Genomic DNA, 19,835 nt, shown 5'->3' with positions numbered 1-19,835 from the left:
TGCATTTCATCTGCAGGCTTTGTACATTTGTTAGAATACTTCTTTTAATGCTATGTGTAGAATAAGGTAGACACAGCTTGTTTTAATAAATATGGTGACTCTATCCTATGATGCCATACCGAGGAGTTACCATCATAGGAAAGTCTGCAAAATGAGTTGAAAAAAATCCCTGAAATAAATTTTAATGCGCATAAAAGGTGATCAGGCTAAGAACAAAAATGAAATATAAAAGTTTGAGAAACCAACACATTTGGAAATGAGATCTCCCCCATCAGAAGCTTCCATATGAATTGGATCTTCTGTTTCAACGAAAGGATAAAATCTAGTATACAAAAGTTGTGTCCGGTGCCTTTCGCACCCTCTAAAATTGAATTGAAAACGTGGAAAAACTGGACCTCTGAATACCACACCGGATATCCAAGAATTAAAAGATAAGGCAAAAGAAAAAGATAACAAAGAAAGAGGAAAAGTTTGTTAGAAAAACAAAAAGAAAGACAACTGTTGAAGAAAAATTCTGCAGTGAGGAGATTAAAAGAAGTAATAATAAGATAAATTTCGAACCTGATACAGCATTTTTGTATTTTTATGAACTTTATTCGCTTTCTTGCTCTAAAGAACAAGACAGCGAATGGATTTGTTGTCAAAAATGCGGATCTTAGTGTCATTGTTTATCTGCAAGCATAAAGAGAAGTAGACAAAAATTTATATGTGAACTATGCTTTTAGACCAAATATTTATTTTTAATTTTGATTTTTTGATAAGTTGTGTTTCCATTAATAAAAACAAAAAAAACTCTTGTTTGTCTAATTCCTTTAAAGTGTGCCATCATAGGAGCAGTTAGTTGCCTATGATGGCATACTTGTATTTTTTTTTTAATGGTATAAACTTATAAAAAAGCAAAATAGTAAAAGTTCAGAGGTTCATTATTATTCTGCATGCTAGAGGGAATACACCCATGTCAAAAACTATTTTTTAAGTTTTTAGGTAATGACTTAGAGCAACGTTAAAGTTAAGTATGCCATCATAGGCACCTTTCCCCTATTTTAAAAAAAAAGTGTTAAAATATTTGGAAATAAATTCTTTGAAAATGATCGAATAGCAAATAATTGTGGGAATAAAAACAACACTGACAAATGAGCTAAATGTACCTTATGGTAAAAATTAGTTATGATCATTTTCCATATCATAAAAGCATTCACTTTTTAATGCACAAATGTGACTTCTATTAAAAGTTACAATAATTTTCAATACACAATTGATAATCATTCTTACTATTAAAATACTTTGAAATCCAATTTACTCAAATGAACAATAATTATTGACACTATTGTGTACCAGGTCACCAATTTATTTACTCTAAATAACAAAGGCATAAACAGTTTTTTAATGATCCAAATTCAACAGTATTCAACTTTAACTCTTTAGTATATTTATTGCCTGAAACTTTCTTAAACATTTAGTTATTGGAAATAACTCAAGTTCACCTTGATAAGAAATATCACGAACAAGAATATCTTGGATGTAAATAGCATGTTTGTCTTTAAAACACTTTACACAAACCTTTAGCAGGTCTTTAAACTAAACTTGTTAAATCCAAAATTTTAATTTTTAAGAACTTTTTATGAATCTTCATAACACATTTTACTAAAAAAAAGATTTTGTTAAAAAAAAACAATACGTTTTAATATCCTAAAAAGATAATAAAGTGTGTTTTAGACACATTGTCAAACACTATCAACACCAAAGGTGTAAAAATAAATGCTTTCCAGAAATAATTTTAATTATTGAAAATAACTCATAAACATCACAAGCAAGAGTATCTAACTTTTCCTAAAGTCTGTTGGCATTGTAGCCATGGTATCCAATGCCGTGGCAGCCTTTAAAAATTATATAGTTTCAGTTTAACCTTTGTTTAAAACTAAGCAATAGTTTTAAAAATATTTTAATAAGAGTTAACTCCATTTAATTTATGCAACTCAGGTACTGGTACTAAACTTTTGTTTCTAAAATTGTATTTAGATTATAAGCACCTTTCCCCTAGGTTTAAACAGACGGCTCTAAGATTTTTGGTGTAAATAAGGAAGGTAACTTTCAGAGATGGTGCAAAATTAATTTTTTTTTTCTTCATACTGATATCAAGTAGGAATTTTTATACGAAAAATAACAGTGATCGGAGCCTAGAAACAATATTAATCAGAAGATTCGAGTTCCTCTGTCCCAAATGTGGATGGAATAGAGAAAAAATATAAATTTTCTGTCCTATTTTAAAGTAAGATTGAAATTCATCAGAAAAACCGAAATATCAAGTTTGACTGTTTCCTGTAAAAAACACTGGCTGTTTTACAGGAAACAGTTAAACTCTGTTGTGAAAACTCTGTGTTTCGCTTGCAAGCAAGTTGCCTTTACAAATTACTCAACATGAAGCTGTGCTCCGTTCTTTTAGCAGAATTGTGAGAAACTGTTAAGAAAGCTCTTTGGATGCAGACTTTGAAAATTCGGTTTCTTTAAAAAGGAATACACAGACACTGGTCTTAGAACCACCCTTAAAGTACATCAGGTATTATTTCATATTAGAGAATTTTGCAAGATGAAGAGCACTGGTCTGGGACTGTAAAGTGGAGAAGCCAGCGAGTCCAATTTTATTTAGAGATATTCGACTACAATTTTATTTAGAGATATTCGACGTTAATTGCGCCGAACAATCAGCCGTAGGCTGCATAGGGCCTGTTTATATGGAAAGCGGGCTGGCTCGGCAAACGAGCCAGCCCGTTTGCCGAGATATCGACGTCACCAATATTTTAACTTAATTTTATTTTGCGTTTATATGAATAAACGAGCTGGCCCGGATAGCGATCCGGGCTAGTTCGTTTATTCATATAAACCAAAAATAAAAATAAATTGAGATAAGGACGACGCCGAGATCTCGGCAAACGAGCCAGCCCGCTTTCCATATAAACAGGCCCTAAGAGCAGAACAAATATACAACTGTAGGCATCTGTAAATTGTTTAATATTGAATTTAAAACCAAAAATTTTTTTTACTAATAAGATTGTCCAAATTCTTACGTAAACGGATAAATGCTTTGTTTGAAAACCGAGCTCTATAAGCATAACATTTTTAAAATTCAAACTGATAATTAATAAATGGCTCTTAATATCATTAAAATTATTCAAGTCAAACACCGCCATATAAACTTGGTAAAACGCTTACGCAACAGCTTAATACGCAATTAAATGATACTTTGATTAGAGTTAGGACTATTGTAATTGTAATCAAAACAATAACAGTAACAATAGTTATTGTTATTGTATTAACTTAATTTAGAAACAATAACAATACTTGTGATTTACAACTATTGTAATTCTGTAATACAATAACAATAAATATTGTATTGTAATTCATCTTATAAAACAATAACAATATCTAAAAAAAAATGTATTGTAATGACCCACTACAACAACAATATTGTATTGTAATTCGTCTTTGTAATACAATAACAATATATTGTTATTCTAATAAAAAAAAATATTTTATTGTCAAAATTTAATAAATGTTTTAATAGTCCAGTTGCCGACTATATACCCTTGTACCCTTGATTCTACTTTACTGAAACATAATGGGAGGGGAAGGGGTGTCAGAATGGTAAATTGGGCAACTTTAAATATTGAAAATCAAAGTTAACGGGATCAAAAAAAAGGAAACCACCATTTTTCTGCAAATGAAAGGGATTCGGCAGACCTAAGACAGCGATTCAACATAAAGTACGTCCTGAGAAATAAAAAATATCAAAAATATCAGTAAGTTCGTCAGAGATGAATATAAATACGTTAAAATACGTTAGCTTTTCTACTTTAATGTAAAGTAATACACTACAATAATTATTGTAAGTGTTTTCATCAAAACAATACAATAGTTATTGTAATTTTACTTCATTAAAACAATACAATACAATAGTTCTCGAATTTTATTGTATTGTAAGAAAAAATAACAATACAACACTTATTTTAATTGTTTTTCATCACAGCAATACAATACCAAAATATAATTTTTTTATTGTTTCTGTAATATTACAATACAATATTATTGTATTGTAATGTGTAATTGTATTTAATTTTTACAATTGCAATTACAATAGTCCTAACCCTAACTTTGATCATATTTTTGTGTAAGAATGGTAAAAAAATTGATAATGAATAAAATATATCATACATATAAATATAGCTACAGATATTGAATATAATTTGAGTAAATACTTTCGTTTTACTTATCATTTCTAGGACTTATTTTATCTCATTATTTTAAAAGTCTTCTCTTTTCATAATGGCGATATGAAGGCAGGTTGCATCCAGGTGTGGCTGCAACTCATAGTTTATCTGTTCACACTGATTGTTTATTTAATTCATCGATGGAGAATCCAATTAACCAACGATCTTTTTTACTATCACACCCTAAATCCAAACATTTAATCTTTTGAAAAAAACTACGAATCAAAGATATTTGTATATTTATAAAGAGACGTTGGAACTTATTTTGGATTGGAGGGGAAAAAAAAAGAGGGCCCTTAAAAAAGACTAAACAGGAAAAGGATATCAAAGAGTAGTTCGTTTCTTAATTCAGATTTTTGAAATATAAGTAATTAGCATATTATTGCTAAAATTGAATTAATTTTTCATGAGAATTATTGAAATATATTTATAAAATGTGTTTTAAAGCATGTGATTGTAATTATTGAAACATCTATAAAATATGTGTTTTAAAGCATGTGATTGTAAAAATATATTAAAAAGTAAAAAAGTGTAAACTGAATTTTTCTTTTTGTTAAGAAAACGATATGGAAAAAAACATACCGGCATGGAGTAGAAAAATAAACCCAAGATGGCGAATATAATTAACATGGCCACAGCCTTCGCAATTGTAAACTTATGCTGCTCCCATAAAGCATAGCGCAACGCTTTTATTGGCATCATAAGCCATTCCATCATCAAATCAGGGCGGCTGAAAAATGAAGAAAGCTGTTAAAATAATTCAAAAAAATTCTCAAAACAAAAAAAAATAGTTTACTATATTTTCTGATTAAACCATAGGAAAGGTTACTTAGGAAACGGTAGAGGATTCGGTTCCTTCCTGCCTAAACCCGCAGGATCTTCCTCCGCTTCTTGTTCTGTCATTAATATCAACTCAACCTCAACTTTTCCAACCAATTCAGGTTCAGCATCTGCTGTATCGAGAATAAAAGGCCACCATCCTTAAAAAAAAAAAAAACAATCCGGAAACTTAATCATTACAGAAATTCTAATTTTGATAGATAGAAATTAAAGTTCATAAAATCTTTTTTGTTAACTTTTAATGCTTAACAATAACAAACTCTTCAGAGAAAAAAATTGTTTTATGTGAAATCCTGTTTTTGCAACAGGCTAGTGTTTTTAATTACCACAGTTTATCTAAAGAAATTTCTTTTTGTAAAATTAAGGCTCCTAAGATATAGAACAGCTTGTGAGCAAAAATTGGACAAGAGAGATTTAAGATCTTGATGCAATATTTTCTGATAAATTTTAGTGGAACTTGGAAGATTTTAAAAAAAAGCATGTTTTAAATAGTAATTTATATTTATCAACGTAAATTTTTAAATTAGGAAAAAAAGAAAAAAAAAATTAACTAAAAATTCACTATTTTAAAGCACAACAGAATTATTGTAAATAGCTACATAATAATAATTTAATAACCAAATAAATAAAGTAATAATAATAATAATGATGATGATGATGATGATGATGATGATGATGATGATGATGATGATGATGATGATGATGATGATGATGATGATGATGATGATGATAAATAATGATAAGTAATGATAAATAGTAATGATAATAATAAATAAGAATATACATAAAAAAATAAACTAAAAACCGTTATATTTTAAAATAAAATTATAAAAAATCATTTAAAGTAAAAAACTAGGAAAATCTCTTCGTTGAAACAAAAACGACAAAAGAAATCAAAGTGAAAACTGCTCATAATATTTGCGTTGAAATACGATACATGGTATTTGACATCGTTAATCGAGAAGCGGAAGTAATTTGACTGGTAACTGAGGCGAACGAAATATTCAAATCGGCATCGAGAACTTAAACACTAGCTAAGTTTACATAGAACCAACTGCGTTTTGGAAGCATTTTTATCCGGAACTACTATCACTACCACCACCACCACCAAATAATTTGCTGACAACTGCATCCTGATAAAACCAATTCGTATAAACAAGATTTAACGATTTGGAAGGAAACAATAAACAAAAACTATTTTCTGATCTTCATTAAAGCAATATTTAAAATACAACGAAAACTCACGGTAAAAAACAAACAAACAAAAAAACATGTTAAAAATACCCACTGATCATAAAGATAAACATAAAAGCATGGTATAAGACTGATTGAATGTACTTACAGGCATGGTGTAGAGAAAGAGCCCCATTATTGCCAATATAACGGCAATGATAACAAACTTTCCGAAGCAGAACTTGTATTGCTCCCACAGAAAATATCTCAGCGCTTTTAACGGATTCATCATCCACTGCATTGCTACATCGGGTCGACTAAGAAAAAACATAAACTATTATTTTTCATTTAAATCTAAATAAACAGCTATAGGTACATTAGAACTGATTAACAATTAACGTACTTCGGAAATGGTAGAGGCTGTGGTTCTTTGCGGCCTAAACCTGCAGGATCAGCTGCAGCTTCGACCTCAGTAAGTAATTCCAACTGAGCTTCAACTTTGCCCACGAGTTGAGGCTCAGAGTCATCATTTGCCACAATAAATGGCCACCAACCTATGTAGAATTAAAAACTAAGATCAATAAACAAAATTTCTGTTAAAAAAAAAAAGAGATTTAGAAAGAACAGCGGGTGGAAGCACTACTACATTTTTTATTGTAATTTAAAGCACACACAGAGGTGCGCTTTAAATTGGTAAAGCTTCAATTAATTGATAAGATGCAAGATGAGATGCAAGATGAGGGTGCAAGATGAGGATGCAAAACTTCTAACAATCGACTAATACATCCCTAGCGTCAAAAAAAAACAACAAAAAAACAAAAAAAAAACTACTTTGTTTACTATAACTAGAATTTGGTGAGTGCTTTTTTTTTTTTGTCTCTAAATTATAAATTAAGCCTAAAAGGTTTTTCGAGCAAGCCGACGATAGGCTAAAAAACGCAGTAGTGCTGCAACCATGCGAACTTGAAAAATTTATATTGAAAATCAACATACCACTATTCTTCTGTTTGCTGTTAAATCCATGTTTGCCCTCAAGTAGCACATTTTATCCCTGTCACTTAATTTTTTTAAAAAAGCGTGCAAACGAGATAAGCAAGTGAGATAAGCAAGCGAACAAATTAATAAAAAGCGAACACATCTAATAGCGCTGATGTTAGAAATACTTTTAATAAAGAAAGTTTAAATATGTTTTAACTGGAATGAAAAAAAAAAAGAAAAAAAAAGAAAAAAAAATCATAAAAAATGCAGTAGTACTCATTCTAGTAAGAATACGTGGAAGTTTTTATTTTGATGTTTAGGAATTGACAGTTTTAAGGAAAGAAAAAACAACTTTTTTTAATCAATGAAAACAAAAAGCGAAAAACAAACTGATTTAAAAAATTGATTATGAATAAAGAAGAACTGATATGTATAAAACACTTTTTGACAGATTCAGGCGAAGTTTCAGGTAAATTTGATTTGGTTCACCATAACAACTATTTTCTCTAAATTTTGCAGATTATAGTTTCCGATTATCTTGTTTTGAACTTCCTCTAGTTCATAGAATTCTTCTTTTTTCGTATATAAATTATGGCGTGCTAATCCCATAGTAAAGAAGAATTAGTTCCAAAGTCATAGAGCAATATGATTTGAAACTTTTTAAGTTAGGTGATAATTGCTACATACCGTTTTTAAAATTTTTTCCGAGCTTAAGGTTTATGAAAATGTATTTGCTACCTTAAATAAACCTTTAACTTCTTTAAATACCCTCGAGTCTTTAAGTGCTATTTCAATTCGTTTGATAACCATTGAAGGTTTTCAGTGGCTACAGTTCAGTACCAAGATTCTTGTTAGGGTAGGATTGACCATTGATAAGATACTTGTTAGGTTAGTATTGACCATTGATAAGAACATAGTTGTTGCAGAAGTTTCAGTATAGCTTCCACCCGGTTCATTTTATCAAGATAACATGCTGTGCTTGGACTTTTATTTTGTTTTAAAAGTGGGGTAAGTATCTGCATTTTTGCATAAGATCTTGCATAAAATCAATCAGGTCACAATTTGATCTTCTATTTTATTTTCTGCCTTTCCTGGCCTGCATTTAGCTCAATTGTTGCAGCTGATATAACAATTGAGCTAAATGCAGGCCAGGAAACAACAAAATTTCAGATCATAACTAAGAATGCCACAAGTTACTTATTCAGATTTTTGCTTCATAGCACTTTGCCTGGACCTGTATGGCTATTCCAGCTCTTTGACTGAATCAATTCTTAAATTTTTATGACAAAAATCAGTCAGGTGTTTGGTCTTTATTTTTTTAGTGCTTATGCACTTTATACTTTTAAGTAAAAAAAGAGTTTAAATTTTTATCAGAAAAAACAAAAAAAGTACTAAAAACATAAAGTAATAGAACAAAATACAAAGCAAAGAATTGAAGAATTATTAAAGCATAGCCTAGTTTTATATAGAACCTTCAGTAAAAGTTATTTATTAACAAATGCTTTATTAGAAAAAGTAATTAAACTATTGAAGAAATAAACATTTTCTCATAATAACCTGTAAAACATTAGATAGCGCAGCATGTAAACTAACCTTTAATTAACTTCTTCTTAAAAATTGAATCTCTGTTTTCGTTGTTCATTGTTTCTATATTACACTGAACAGAGGTTTTGGATGGGCGAGGTATACTTGTAAGATTAAATGTAACATCACCTATGCATAAATTATGTACAAGTTAATTACATCTATTTAATAAAGGCAAAAATATTCAACTGAAAACAGCAAAAACTCCTGATACTAGTCATACAAAAGTACGAACCAATAAAATCATCTGAAGACAAAGCATCTGAATCCCAACACTGTAAAACTAGTCTGGCAGGAACTTTTTCTTCAGAAACATCCCACGAAAACAGGGAAGCCTATATAAATTAATACTGTAGTCATCACTGTTGATTAAAATAGATTTTAACGTTGCTAAAATTTCAAGAAGAGAGAAGACAGAGAGACACAGAGAGAGAGAGAACTACCTTTTTCACAATAACCACTCTCTCTTCTGCTTTGTAAAATTTGAATGGAAAAATAAATCTCCAATTAAAATTTCCTTCTCCAGTCAAACTACTATTGTGGACATCAGTGGATTGACTGTTGTTCTTCAAGCCTTCAATCCATCTAAATTTTAAACTACTTACTTAACCATGTTAACTCAATGAATGGACAAAAGAGAACTTAAAAGCTTAAGAATAAAACTATAGCAATAGAGCTTAAGTACTAGGTGATAATTTACAGGTATAACAGAGGTTGAAGATTCTAATTATTATTAATATACCCTTTAACATATATATCTGCACATGGTTGGCCAGTCAAAATATTTATGTCACCAAGAATGACATCTTCGGTGTTCCAAATTATGCATCGAAGCTCATAGCTAAATATAAAAGTCAATATATGAGTAGTTAAGAGTTATTAGATTAACTTTTGTTTACATACATAAAATGCAGATAAAATTACTTTAAAATCATGTGCAACTTTTAATAAATATTGATCAAAAAAAAAAAAAAAAATTAAAGTCTCTTGTTTCTAAATCAATGGCTTATAATTCTAATTCTAATAATTGCTTATAACTGCTTATAATTGTTTATAATGCTGCTAATTCCATTTAAATTAATTTCTAATTAGTTCTAAATTAATTCTAAATAGAAGGTAATTGTAGTTTCTGTGTTTATTACTAGAACACCTACCTTTAGATGATTAAGATATAGCTTTAACAAGAATATTGAAAAATTCATTTTAATATGTTTATTCAATGACTGTTTAGATTGATATTTTGAAAATTTCAAGTTGTTTAATTCAGATTGAGAGTATTTAAAGATTCATTTAACAATAATTTAAATACACAGATTAATTAAAGATTTTTCAAATACTTTAAATTGCATATAAAAAGGTTGTTAGGATCTTACGAAATAGGTTTTCTTGGAGTAATATCAACAGCAGCACCTGGTGATGGCCCTTCCATGCTAAACAAATCAATCCACAACTGAAGACGACCCTAAAAACATAAAAAACATTTCTTTATTTTTGTAACTTAAAAAAATGGCTAATGTTTGCACAGCACAACAATGAAAAATCTTTTTAAATAATTTTACCAATTTCCTGTGTTGTTTGATTACTGATTCCAAGAATAGTAATAAAAAAACTGGTATTGCCCATCAATTTATCGCATTTTTAAATTTAAAAAAAAGAATTTATTATTCAAAATGTGAAACGCTTGCTTTTGCTGTATGCTTTCTTCAATTAATGTAACCTTGAGTTGCAGTGTTTGACTTGATGTGCTTTTAATTCAAACTCAAAGTATGGCTAATCATGGTTGTAAAAACTTTCCTAAAAAACCTTTCTTGGTTTAAATGAGGTGACTTTTTAGTTAAAAAACGTCAAACGAACATTACTGACTTTATGAAAAAAGTATTTTAGTGTAAAAATTGGTAATCACAAAAAATCTTGGGCTCCTCACAAAGTATGCTATGTTTCTGTTGAGAATCTTAGGAAATGGTACAAGAAAGAGAAGAAAGCTTTTAAATTTGTACTATCCATGGTATGGAGAGAGCAAAAGAATCATTCAAACAACAAATTTAGTTGATATTTTGCAATTTTATCTAGAGTTGGACTTAAAAAATGATCCTTTAAAAACCTGGTTATAAGTCCTTGCTATATTTAGACCATTTTTTAGTTAACATTTAACAGGTTAGGGTGGAGAAATTGGAATTTGTCAAAGTGAAATTTCACATCATAAAAATCATACAAAAATTATTTTTTTTTAGTAAAGCATGATTTTGTACATTAAATGAACTTGAAAATTAGATGAGCTCATCAATCTTCACATAAACAATTTATTAAAGTTTCCCACCTTCTTTTTAGCAATATCTTAAAATAAACCTTGAAAGTGAAGGTACAATTCTTATGAACATTTATATGCCTACTTACCTGCTCTATACCTGGAATATCTGATCTTAATAAAGATCTTGTTTCAACGTGTTCCGGAACAAGATCATAACCTTTTCCCTCTATCATTGAAAAACTGTGAAGTGCTTTCAAAGCACTAGGTTCATCTGATTGCTTAGGATTCCCTAAAACAAAATAAATAAATTGTAAAACAAATTTTCATCAATTTTTATTGCATCCTTGTTATTATCATTTTAATTGAAACAGATAAACAGTGTTTTCTTTAAAAAATACTTATTTGACTTCTGCTCATTCCTAAGGTTGTCATTGCAAACTTTAGGTATGAACAGTTTTTATATTAAGGTGCAGCATTTCTGGTTAATAGTTAATATTTTGTAACGACATTGCTTAACAGTTAACATATACTTTTATTGTTAATAAAGATGGGAGTGGTCAGTGTTCTAACTTGATTTGTGAACAAAAATCATAAAAATTTAAAACTACAACTATATCTAGTACAATTATTCATTATTAATAAGACATATTTCTTTTTAGTTACAATGTTCATATAGAAAAAAAAAGTTTAGTTATAAAAAACAAGCTCATTTTTTAAAAAGTGCACACTATAATCAATACTTCTACATAAATTATTACATTTATTGTTGCATTTCCAAATTAATTTTATCATTAAAAAACTTACCGTTATCATCTAAAATATGGTCTTGTGCACAAAACACCCATTTCTCGACACGACATTTGCCTGGTGTAAAATGAGGGCCATCTAACTTTAAGTCTTTACATAAGCGCTGCAGAATTGCAGTTGGTTTTATTGGATCTCGCCACTTATTGAAACCATTGCTTAAAATTAATTTCATAAGCTCTTGATTTAAAATACGAAATTACAAAAGCATCAAACATCAAATTGATAACAATACTATTAAGGCAACAGTTTTATTATAACAGTGTTGAATAATACAACTTTAACCATACTCTTTGTTTATTCTATTCACTAGAACTTTTTAGATGGACTATATTCATAAATTGAGTTTTAATTTGAATAAGAAAAAATTGCTGAAGTAAAAGTGTTTCTCTGAAACAGTTTTTACACATTCAGAGGAAATTGAAAACAGACTTTCACTCTAATATTCTAAATAAAAACTATTTTACTAATCATGTAAAGGAAAACCCAAATAAATCATGAATGAAAAAATAGTTTAATTTCAAAAGAAAAACTTACATTGGATAAAATCCCATTAAAGAAAAAGGAGAAATCAAAATTAGAAATATTAATTTTTCCTTAGAGACATGAAGATCAACTGAAGTAGTTGAATTCCCAAACAAAGGTGGATGTTTTTACCTTCCCTGATAATCAGTGACTTATAACTTTCCTAAGCTATATGCCCTTGGTTAATTGGTGAATTAAGTTTAAAATCAAAACTTTTAAGAACTTGAATGAAACTTAAATCTTTAAGAAACAGAAACAATCTAGCTGAAATTAGAATGTGGAAGAAGAGATGAATCATTTGTTATGAATTGGAGAATTTAGCAGAGATAATGTCCAATTCCATATCATACAGAACAGATTCTAATGCCAAATCATAAAGAGAACTAACTTAGAGAGAACCAAGTTCAGCAATTGGGCAGAATCTCTAGCCTTACTGAGGATTGTAAGGAAGAATCTCTAGCCTTGCTGAGGATTGCAAGGAAGAAGTAAGAGACATGACACTCACCATTAGTCTTTTCTAACAATTTTTAGGATCTTTTAAATTGGTTAAAAAGAAATATAGAAATTATTTATTATTTTTCTAAAGACATGAGATCTTTTTAGCAGATGAAAAAACTTGAAGAATCTAAATCTGAATTTAGTCATTTTTGTTCTAGCAGAAGAAATGTGCATTCTGATGGTCATTGTTATCAGTGTTTATCATCTGTCATTCCAACTCCTTGTTAAAGAATATAAAAACTCATGACTAAGATGTAATACTGTTTAAAAAGGTGCTGGAGTCATAGGTGCTAAATACAGATAAACCAAAGTCCAAGTATCAGTAAAGAGAACCCCTTATCTGGATCCTTTAATAATGGAAAGTTCATGGCTTTTATAATGCTCAAGCATAAAATTGCTAAAATGCAGTGGATGAAGCCTCCAGAGCATTGGGATTACAATAATTATTATCTGAAATTTAAATATTCAAATTTTTTTAATATAAGAATTAGGCAGTGACATAAAAAATTGCCATAAACTAAAAGATTGTTTAAAAATTTGGTGTAAAATGCTGTAAGTATTTTGTTTGCTGAATTAGTTATTGAATGAATTATACATTGTTAATATTTTTATGATTTGATATTTTTTTTATTTTCACTTTAAAAATTAATTTAGCAATTAAAAAGCCATTTACAAATTAGAAGCAATTTGTTTAACAAGATTTAATTGCTTGCTAAAGCTTCAGCAAATGCTTTGAGACTTATAAATATGGAGACTAAGGTTTTATTGTTTCTGTTTAATGATTGAAATTGAATCAAGAATCTTTAATGGAAAAATATTTAATGGAATCAAGAATCTTAACATCAAAAATAAATACCAGCTTTTTTTCCTTACATAAGATAAATTTTTTAAATGTTCACCCAGCTTAACATAAAAGCAAAATATTTTTAATCATAGAGAAAAGCAAAAATATCCATCATGTAAATATCCATATTTAAAAAACTGAGTCATGTTATTATGTTAGAGTCATGTTATTATGTTGTCATTGTATTTGTTATGTTATTATGTTGTCATATTTTATTTGCAGCAACAACTTTGATTTTTTTTAAACTATTAAGAGTAAGATTAAGTGTAAAAACATTTCGGTTTTTATTTATTCTAGGGTTTTTTTTGACCAATTTAGCTGGAACTTTCACAGAAGCTGATTTTCACCATAACTCATTTTTTGCATTAAAAAAAAAAAAAAAACTTTCAGTTTATTATATTTTCTACTTGTTAAATTGAACTGAGACTTTTTGTGAAATCTTTAGTTAAATTGAACAAAGGTAAAAAATATGAAAAATGTTTTAGAAGATTAACTTAAAAATAAAATTGTTTACAAACCATTGTATGCAACTGAAATGTCTAGCTTGCAATGAAAAGGAATGAACGTTCATGATCATATGACATATACCATTTCCCTCTCTCAGAGTTTAAAAAAGACTAAGTGCACTGTGAAATTGAATATTCATATAAAAACATTTTTAGATACCATTTTTAGATTATTTTTTGTACCTTTTCTTTGCAAAAACTTACATTTAGGATCATTTTTTGCCACCAGATTTTACTTATTAGGAAAAATAATCACAAAACATGTTATATGCAATACTTTAAAGGTATATTTAACTGTAGAAAAATGAAAAAAACAGCACAATTCTTAAATATCAAAAAAATAAATCTTACATATGGTAACGTACTGACATCCCACAAGTGGCACGATGCTTTGAAAAGAATCTGTTTTCAATATCGATCTTGGTTTCACCAATCAAATCATCTGAACCCACCAAATCATAATCAAAAACTGAGATTGTCAACATATTATCATGGGGCAAAGTTACTTCAAAGTCAAAGGTTCTAAGATAACAGGTTAAAAGTCAAAGGTTCTAAGATAAGATTTTTTTCAGACATTTTTATTTAAATAAAAGCAACAAACAAACTCTAATACATTACATACACTACATGCATTACATACATTACATAGATACAAATACATAGATACAAATACATACATACATTACATATATACCTACATGCATACATGCATATATATATATATATATATATATATATATATATATATATATATATATATATATATATATATATATATATATATATAGGGTGATTTAGATTGTAATAGAAAAATAAAAGTTCACAAAAAGCATTCTCCTCAAGGTTGCCTCTGTTCCTTTATCACCTAGGATCATGTGTACCAAAAATTAGACTAAAAGAAGCAATTTTAGGGGTTGCCATGTTTTATAAGATGAATTAACCATTGATAAAATTTTGTGATTCTCTCAAATTTTGAAAATTTGTTTTTTTATTATATATATATATATATATATATATATATATATATATATATATATATATATATATATATATATATATATATATATATATATATATATATATATATATACATATATATAAAACAATATATTTTGAATAGAAATCAATATAGCAACCACTAGATCTTCTGCTGTGGTTCTTCTGTGGTGTGGCTTAATGGTAAACATACACAAACCCTGTTGACTGCCAGACTTCCTTCAAGAGGGGATGTTCTTTGGAGGTTGCTCTTCCATCATATAGAAGAGAAACAAGAAGTGAAAAAAAGTATTCAGTTCTTATTATATGGGAGAGAGGAAAAATTCCAACTCAAAGAATTGACAATGCAGAAAGAAAGTCAAAAAAACTTTATGACGAATATCTGTTGCTGAAAAAACACCGACAATCAAAATTGGGCAGCTGTCAAATGAAAGAAAGACTTTTCCATGCTAACCTTGAAGAACTTTTTGATGTATCAACCAAAAATGCATCAGAAGTTATGAAAAACAATGAAGATAAAGCATTTTTACATCAGCAGCATGAAGATCCATTAAGTTGTAGCATGGCAGGAATTGATCGGAATTTAACAGCTAGGGAGGCATGGAAACGAGTCCGAGAAACTAAAATGGAATTGAGGCGTCAAAGCAGTAAAGTGGAACTGATGGAAAAAACAGAACTCATTTCTTCTTCATCAGCAGTTGACATTGCGAGTGAAAGTAGCTCAAGTTCCTCGGATGATGATGAATGTCAGACTCTTTCCACTTCCAACACACTGAGCACAAGTGGTTCAACGAAAAAGAAAATGAAAGTTCTAACAAATAATGTTGTATTGTCTCTTGATTGTGTTAATATTTCTGATCACCGTGCACTCTTCGTGGTTGGAACAGTTGCTCAGGCTCTTGGTCACTCTCTAAAAGATTTATTATTGTCATACACCACAATCCGCAGAGAAAGGGGATCTGTTCGTGAAGCGCTGACCACAGCTGACCACTTCTTCTGCATTGGGATGGAAAGCTCTTACCTGAAACCACTGGTGGTCAAAAAAAAGTAGATAGAATTGCCATCCTTGTGACTGGTGGTGGGGTGGAAAAATTGCTGGGCATTCCAAAGATTGATTGAGGTACAGGTGAGCAACAAGCTGATGCTTGCATGAATGCTCTTAAAAATTGGAAATTGGAAGAACTTGTTCAGGGACTGGTTTTTGACACTACTTCATCCAACACTGGGTTTAACATTAGTCCCTGCACAATAATAGAGCAGAATCTTGACCGTAATCTTATATGGATAGCATGCAGACACCATGTCTTTGAAGTCATGCTTTCCAACATTTTCATGACTGCATTTGGAAGCACTGGAGGACCTGAAGTTGGAATTTTTAACCATTTCCAGAAACAATGGCCAGCAATCAACAAGGAGGTGTTCACTATAGGGAATGAATAATTGTATAACTATGATTTTTTTTCTCAAACTCCGTGAAGAAATGGTAGTGTATTATAGTGAAACAATTAAAGGTCAACAACCCAGGGATGATTACTTAGAACTCTTGAATTTGTGCTTTATTTTTCTTGGAGGATCAACTGCAACATCGGAGTTGAATGTAAAGTTTTGGGCACCAGGTGCAACACACAATGCACGTTGGATGGCAAAAGTTATATATTGTATGAAGATATATTTGTTTCAGGATCAATTTGTTGTTACTGCAAAGGATAAGAAAGGAATAACAGACATAACTCTTTTTGTGGCATTTATATACGGACAGTTTTGGAATGAAGCTCCGTTAGCTGAACAAGCACCATTCAATGATGCCAAGCTTCTTCAACGAATTCAAGAATATTCAAATTGTACAATTGCAATTAATGTAGCAAAAGCTTTTCATCGCCATCTGTGGTATTTTTCTGAACATCAAATAGGAGACATATCAAACAACCTGAAACAACAGCCAAAACAGATATCTCTCAAAAGACTTGATGCAATTGTCACAGTACATTTTCTTCCTTCGTTACACAATGCACTGCAGAACTTTTCGATCTAATTGTGAAGAATGGCAAAGAAAAAGCTGAATCATTTTTAATGAAAGAATCTTCAGAGTGGGAAATGGATTCAACAAATCTTGAAATGAAGTACAAGGTTCGTCAAATGAAGGTTGTCAACGATTGCGCAGAACGAGGCACAGCACTTATACATCCTTCAACAAAAGCGTTACGAAAGATGAAAACCAATTGGTTGATTGGTTGATCTTTACCGAAAGGAATTTCCAGTTGCATCAAAGTCTACCCTGATGAAGATGACTGTTGGATGATGAAAATGATTGATCTATTACTGCCAAGTGTAATTACATAGTAGTACAGTACTATATTATTGTTTGTTTAGCATTGAACATCCAATATCCACCACTAAATGATAAGTAATTGATAATAAATAATTAAAAAAAAAACTTTTTTTTTTACTTTTTTAACCTCATTCCAAAATGACAAAACATGGCAACCACTAAATATCATTCAATTTGATTCAAATTTTGGAAAGTAATTACTATTGTCATATAGAACAAGGGCAAGCTTGAGGACAACTAAAGTTTTAAACCTAAAAATTTTGCATCACCCTTATTTATATATATATATATATATATATATATATATATATATATATATATATATATATATATATATATATATATATATATATATATATATATATATATATATATATATATATATATATATATATATATATATATATATATATATATATATATATATATATATATATCAGTGGGGTGCAAAAAGAAAGCCACACTAACAATTTTCCTTGTTTTTAAGTATAAAATGTATAGTTAAGCAAAGCAAAAAAAATTGGATGTAGCAATGAAAAATTCAGGAAAGAAGAGATATGTATATATATACACTAATATTTACATAACAAAAATCTTTAAAAATAGGGAATAACATGGGCACATTTAAGATTTTAGAAAACAACTAACAGATATAGAAATTAGATGAATTATTGAAGCTGCTGACCAAGGAGAGTCTCATAGAAGCATTGGAAAGTGTTTTAAACAGCAAAACTCCACTATTAGCAGATTGGTAAAGAAATATAAATAAACTGGTACAACTGATAGGTCTATTGGATCAGGGAGAAAACCTAAAACTTCAAAAAAGGAAGATTGCTACATTCTTAACACAGTCAAAAAAGATCGTAAAATCACATGTTGTGAGATAAAACTAGATTTGAACCTTACTAATATCACAAAGTGGAAAATATCTTGTCGAATAAAAGCATCAGGTGAATTTTTTTCTGGAAAGCAAATAAAAAAACCATTTTTTAGTGAAATTAATCGCAAAAAAAGATTAAAGTGGTGCATTGATCACAAAGATTGGACATGTGAACAATGACTAAAGTTATTTGGAGCAACGAGTCTCCTTTTGTCCTGTTTTATAATGCACACAAAGATTAAAGTGGGTTTATTTTTTGCACACAAAGTTGGAAAACTTTACCGGGTAAAAGGCACCATGGACCAGCATTTGTATCACAAAATCTTAGTTAATCAATTTGGAACGAGTATAAAAGAACTTTTTCCTAATGGTGACTACATATTTCAACAAAATAACAATCCCAAACATACAGCATGGTTGAATAAAAGATATTTAGAATCTAGATTGATGAAACTTATATCTTGGTTAGCACAGTCTCCTGATTAAAATCCAATAGAAAACCTATGGTTTATATTGGATAAAAAATAAAAAGATCGTAGGACAACAAATGAAGATGAACTGGTCCAAATTCTTCTTGTTGGTTTAGAATGCTTTGCCAAATGACTTGTTAAAAAGACTTGTAGATAGTATGCCTTCTAGATGTGCAAAAGTCATAAAAAACAAAGGGTGGCCAATTAAGTACTAATACAACTAAAACTTGAAAAATACTTCACAAACCTTAATTTCTTTTTATTATGTGTAATAGACAATAATATCAAAAGCATTTCTATCAAAATTATCTTATATTACTTTTGTTATATTAGTTTAAGACATTTTTTATTGCTTTTTTTATTAAAAAATTGAGTGTGGCTTTTTTTTTGCACCCCACTGTGTACACACACACACACACACACACACACACACACACACACACACACACACACACATACACAAACACACACACACACACACACACACACACACACAGAATTGAGTTATTAAAATTAATATTTTCTAAAATACTGAGGTTTTAATTGTTTCCATCCTTTGATTACTTTTTATATGTCAATTTGTTAAATTAAACTTTTGCAAAGATTCTCATATAGATAATTAATTTAAACTTTTTTCTCAATTTTCTCAATATCCTTTTGAATGGAGTTAATGCGGTTTGGAAAAAAACGCCTCATATATTAAAACATACATCATAAAAAATATAGAATGTATATATAGCCAATAAAATTTTAAAGATAACCATTAAACTAAGATGATAACTTGCCTTCCAAAAGTTGGATTAAGTTGCTTAGGTATGTAGTTATCTCGATCTTTTATAACTTGTTTTCCAACTTGTATTTTAACAAAAGGATCAGCCTATACAATTAAATTTTG

General features: G+C 29.3%; 1 protein-coding gene and 1 pseudogene across 4 annotated transcripts in view; both read right to left on the bottom strand.

The window, feature by feature from the left end:
- LOC149888288 (uncharacterized) overlaps positions 1 to 19,835 on the bottom strand; it is a 324,912-nt pseudogene that overhangs the window by 215,784 nt on the left and 89,293 nt on the right.
- The window catches only part of LOC145189562 (otoferlin-like), a 44,094-nt gene continuing 28,442 nt past the window's right edge, over positions 4,184 to 19,835 (bottom strand). For 3 of the 4 annotated variants that reach the window (XM_090089228.1, XM_090089230.1, XM_090089231.1), the window contains 12 exons: positions 19,726 to 19,817; positions 14,617 to 14,787; positions 11,893 to 12,050; positions 11,235 to 11,377; positions 10,214 to 10,302; positions 9,583 to 9,681; positions 9,284 to 9,425; positions 9,076 to 9,175; positions 8,850 to 8,969; positions 6,682 to 6,832; positions 6,448 to 6,595; positions 6,005 to 6,238 (listed from right to left, as the gene is read on the bottom strand). In XM_090089228.1, the coding sequence (XP_089945354.1) occupies positions 6,179 to 6,238; positions 6,448 to 6,595; positions 6,682 to 6,832; positions 8,850 to 8,969; positions 9,076 to 9,175; positions 9,284 to 9,425; positions 9,583 to 9,681; positions 10,214 to 10,302; positions 11,235 to 11,377; positions 11,893 to 12,050; positions 14,617 to 14,787; positions 19,726 to 19,817 (1,473 nt within the window). In that variant the 3' untranslated portion in view covers positions 6,005 to 6,178. Of the gene's footprint in view, positions 4,449 to 4,847; positions 4,996 to 5,094; positions 5,246 to 6,004; positions 6,239 to 6,447; positions 6,596 to 6,681; positions 6,833 to 8,849; positions 8,970 to 9,075; positions 9,176 to 9,283; positions 9,426 to 9,582; positions 9,682 to 10,213; positions 10,303 to 11,234; positions 11,378 to 11,892; positions 12,051 to 14,616; positions 14,788 to 19,725; positions 19,818 to 19,835 lie in introns of those variants that run through there. The other variant, XM_090089229.1, reaches the window with a different exon arrangement.

This window comes from Hydra viridissima, unplaced genomic scaffold (genome assembly GCF_058129835.1).
Source record: "Hydra viridissima isolate aposymbiotic clone 2 unplaced genomic scaffold, HvirCarnegie_v1 scaffold_5, whole genome shotgun sequence".
Classification (NCBI taxonomy): domain Eukaryota; kingdom Metazoa; phylum Cnidaria; class Hydrozoa; order Anthoathecata; family Hydridae; genus Hydra; species Hydra viridissima.
The sequence above is the reverse complement of the archived record's forward strand: the minus strand, read 5'-3'. Positions and strand labels throughout refer to the sequence as shown.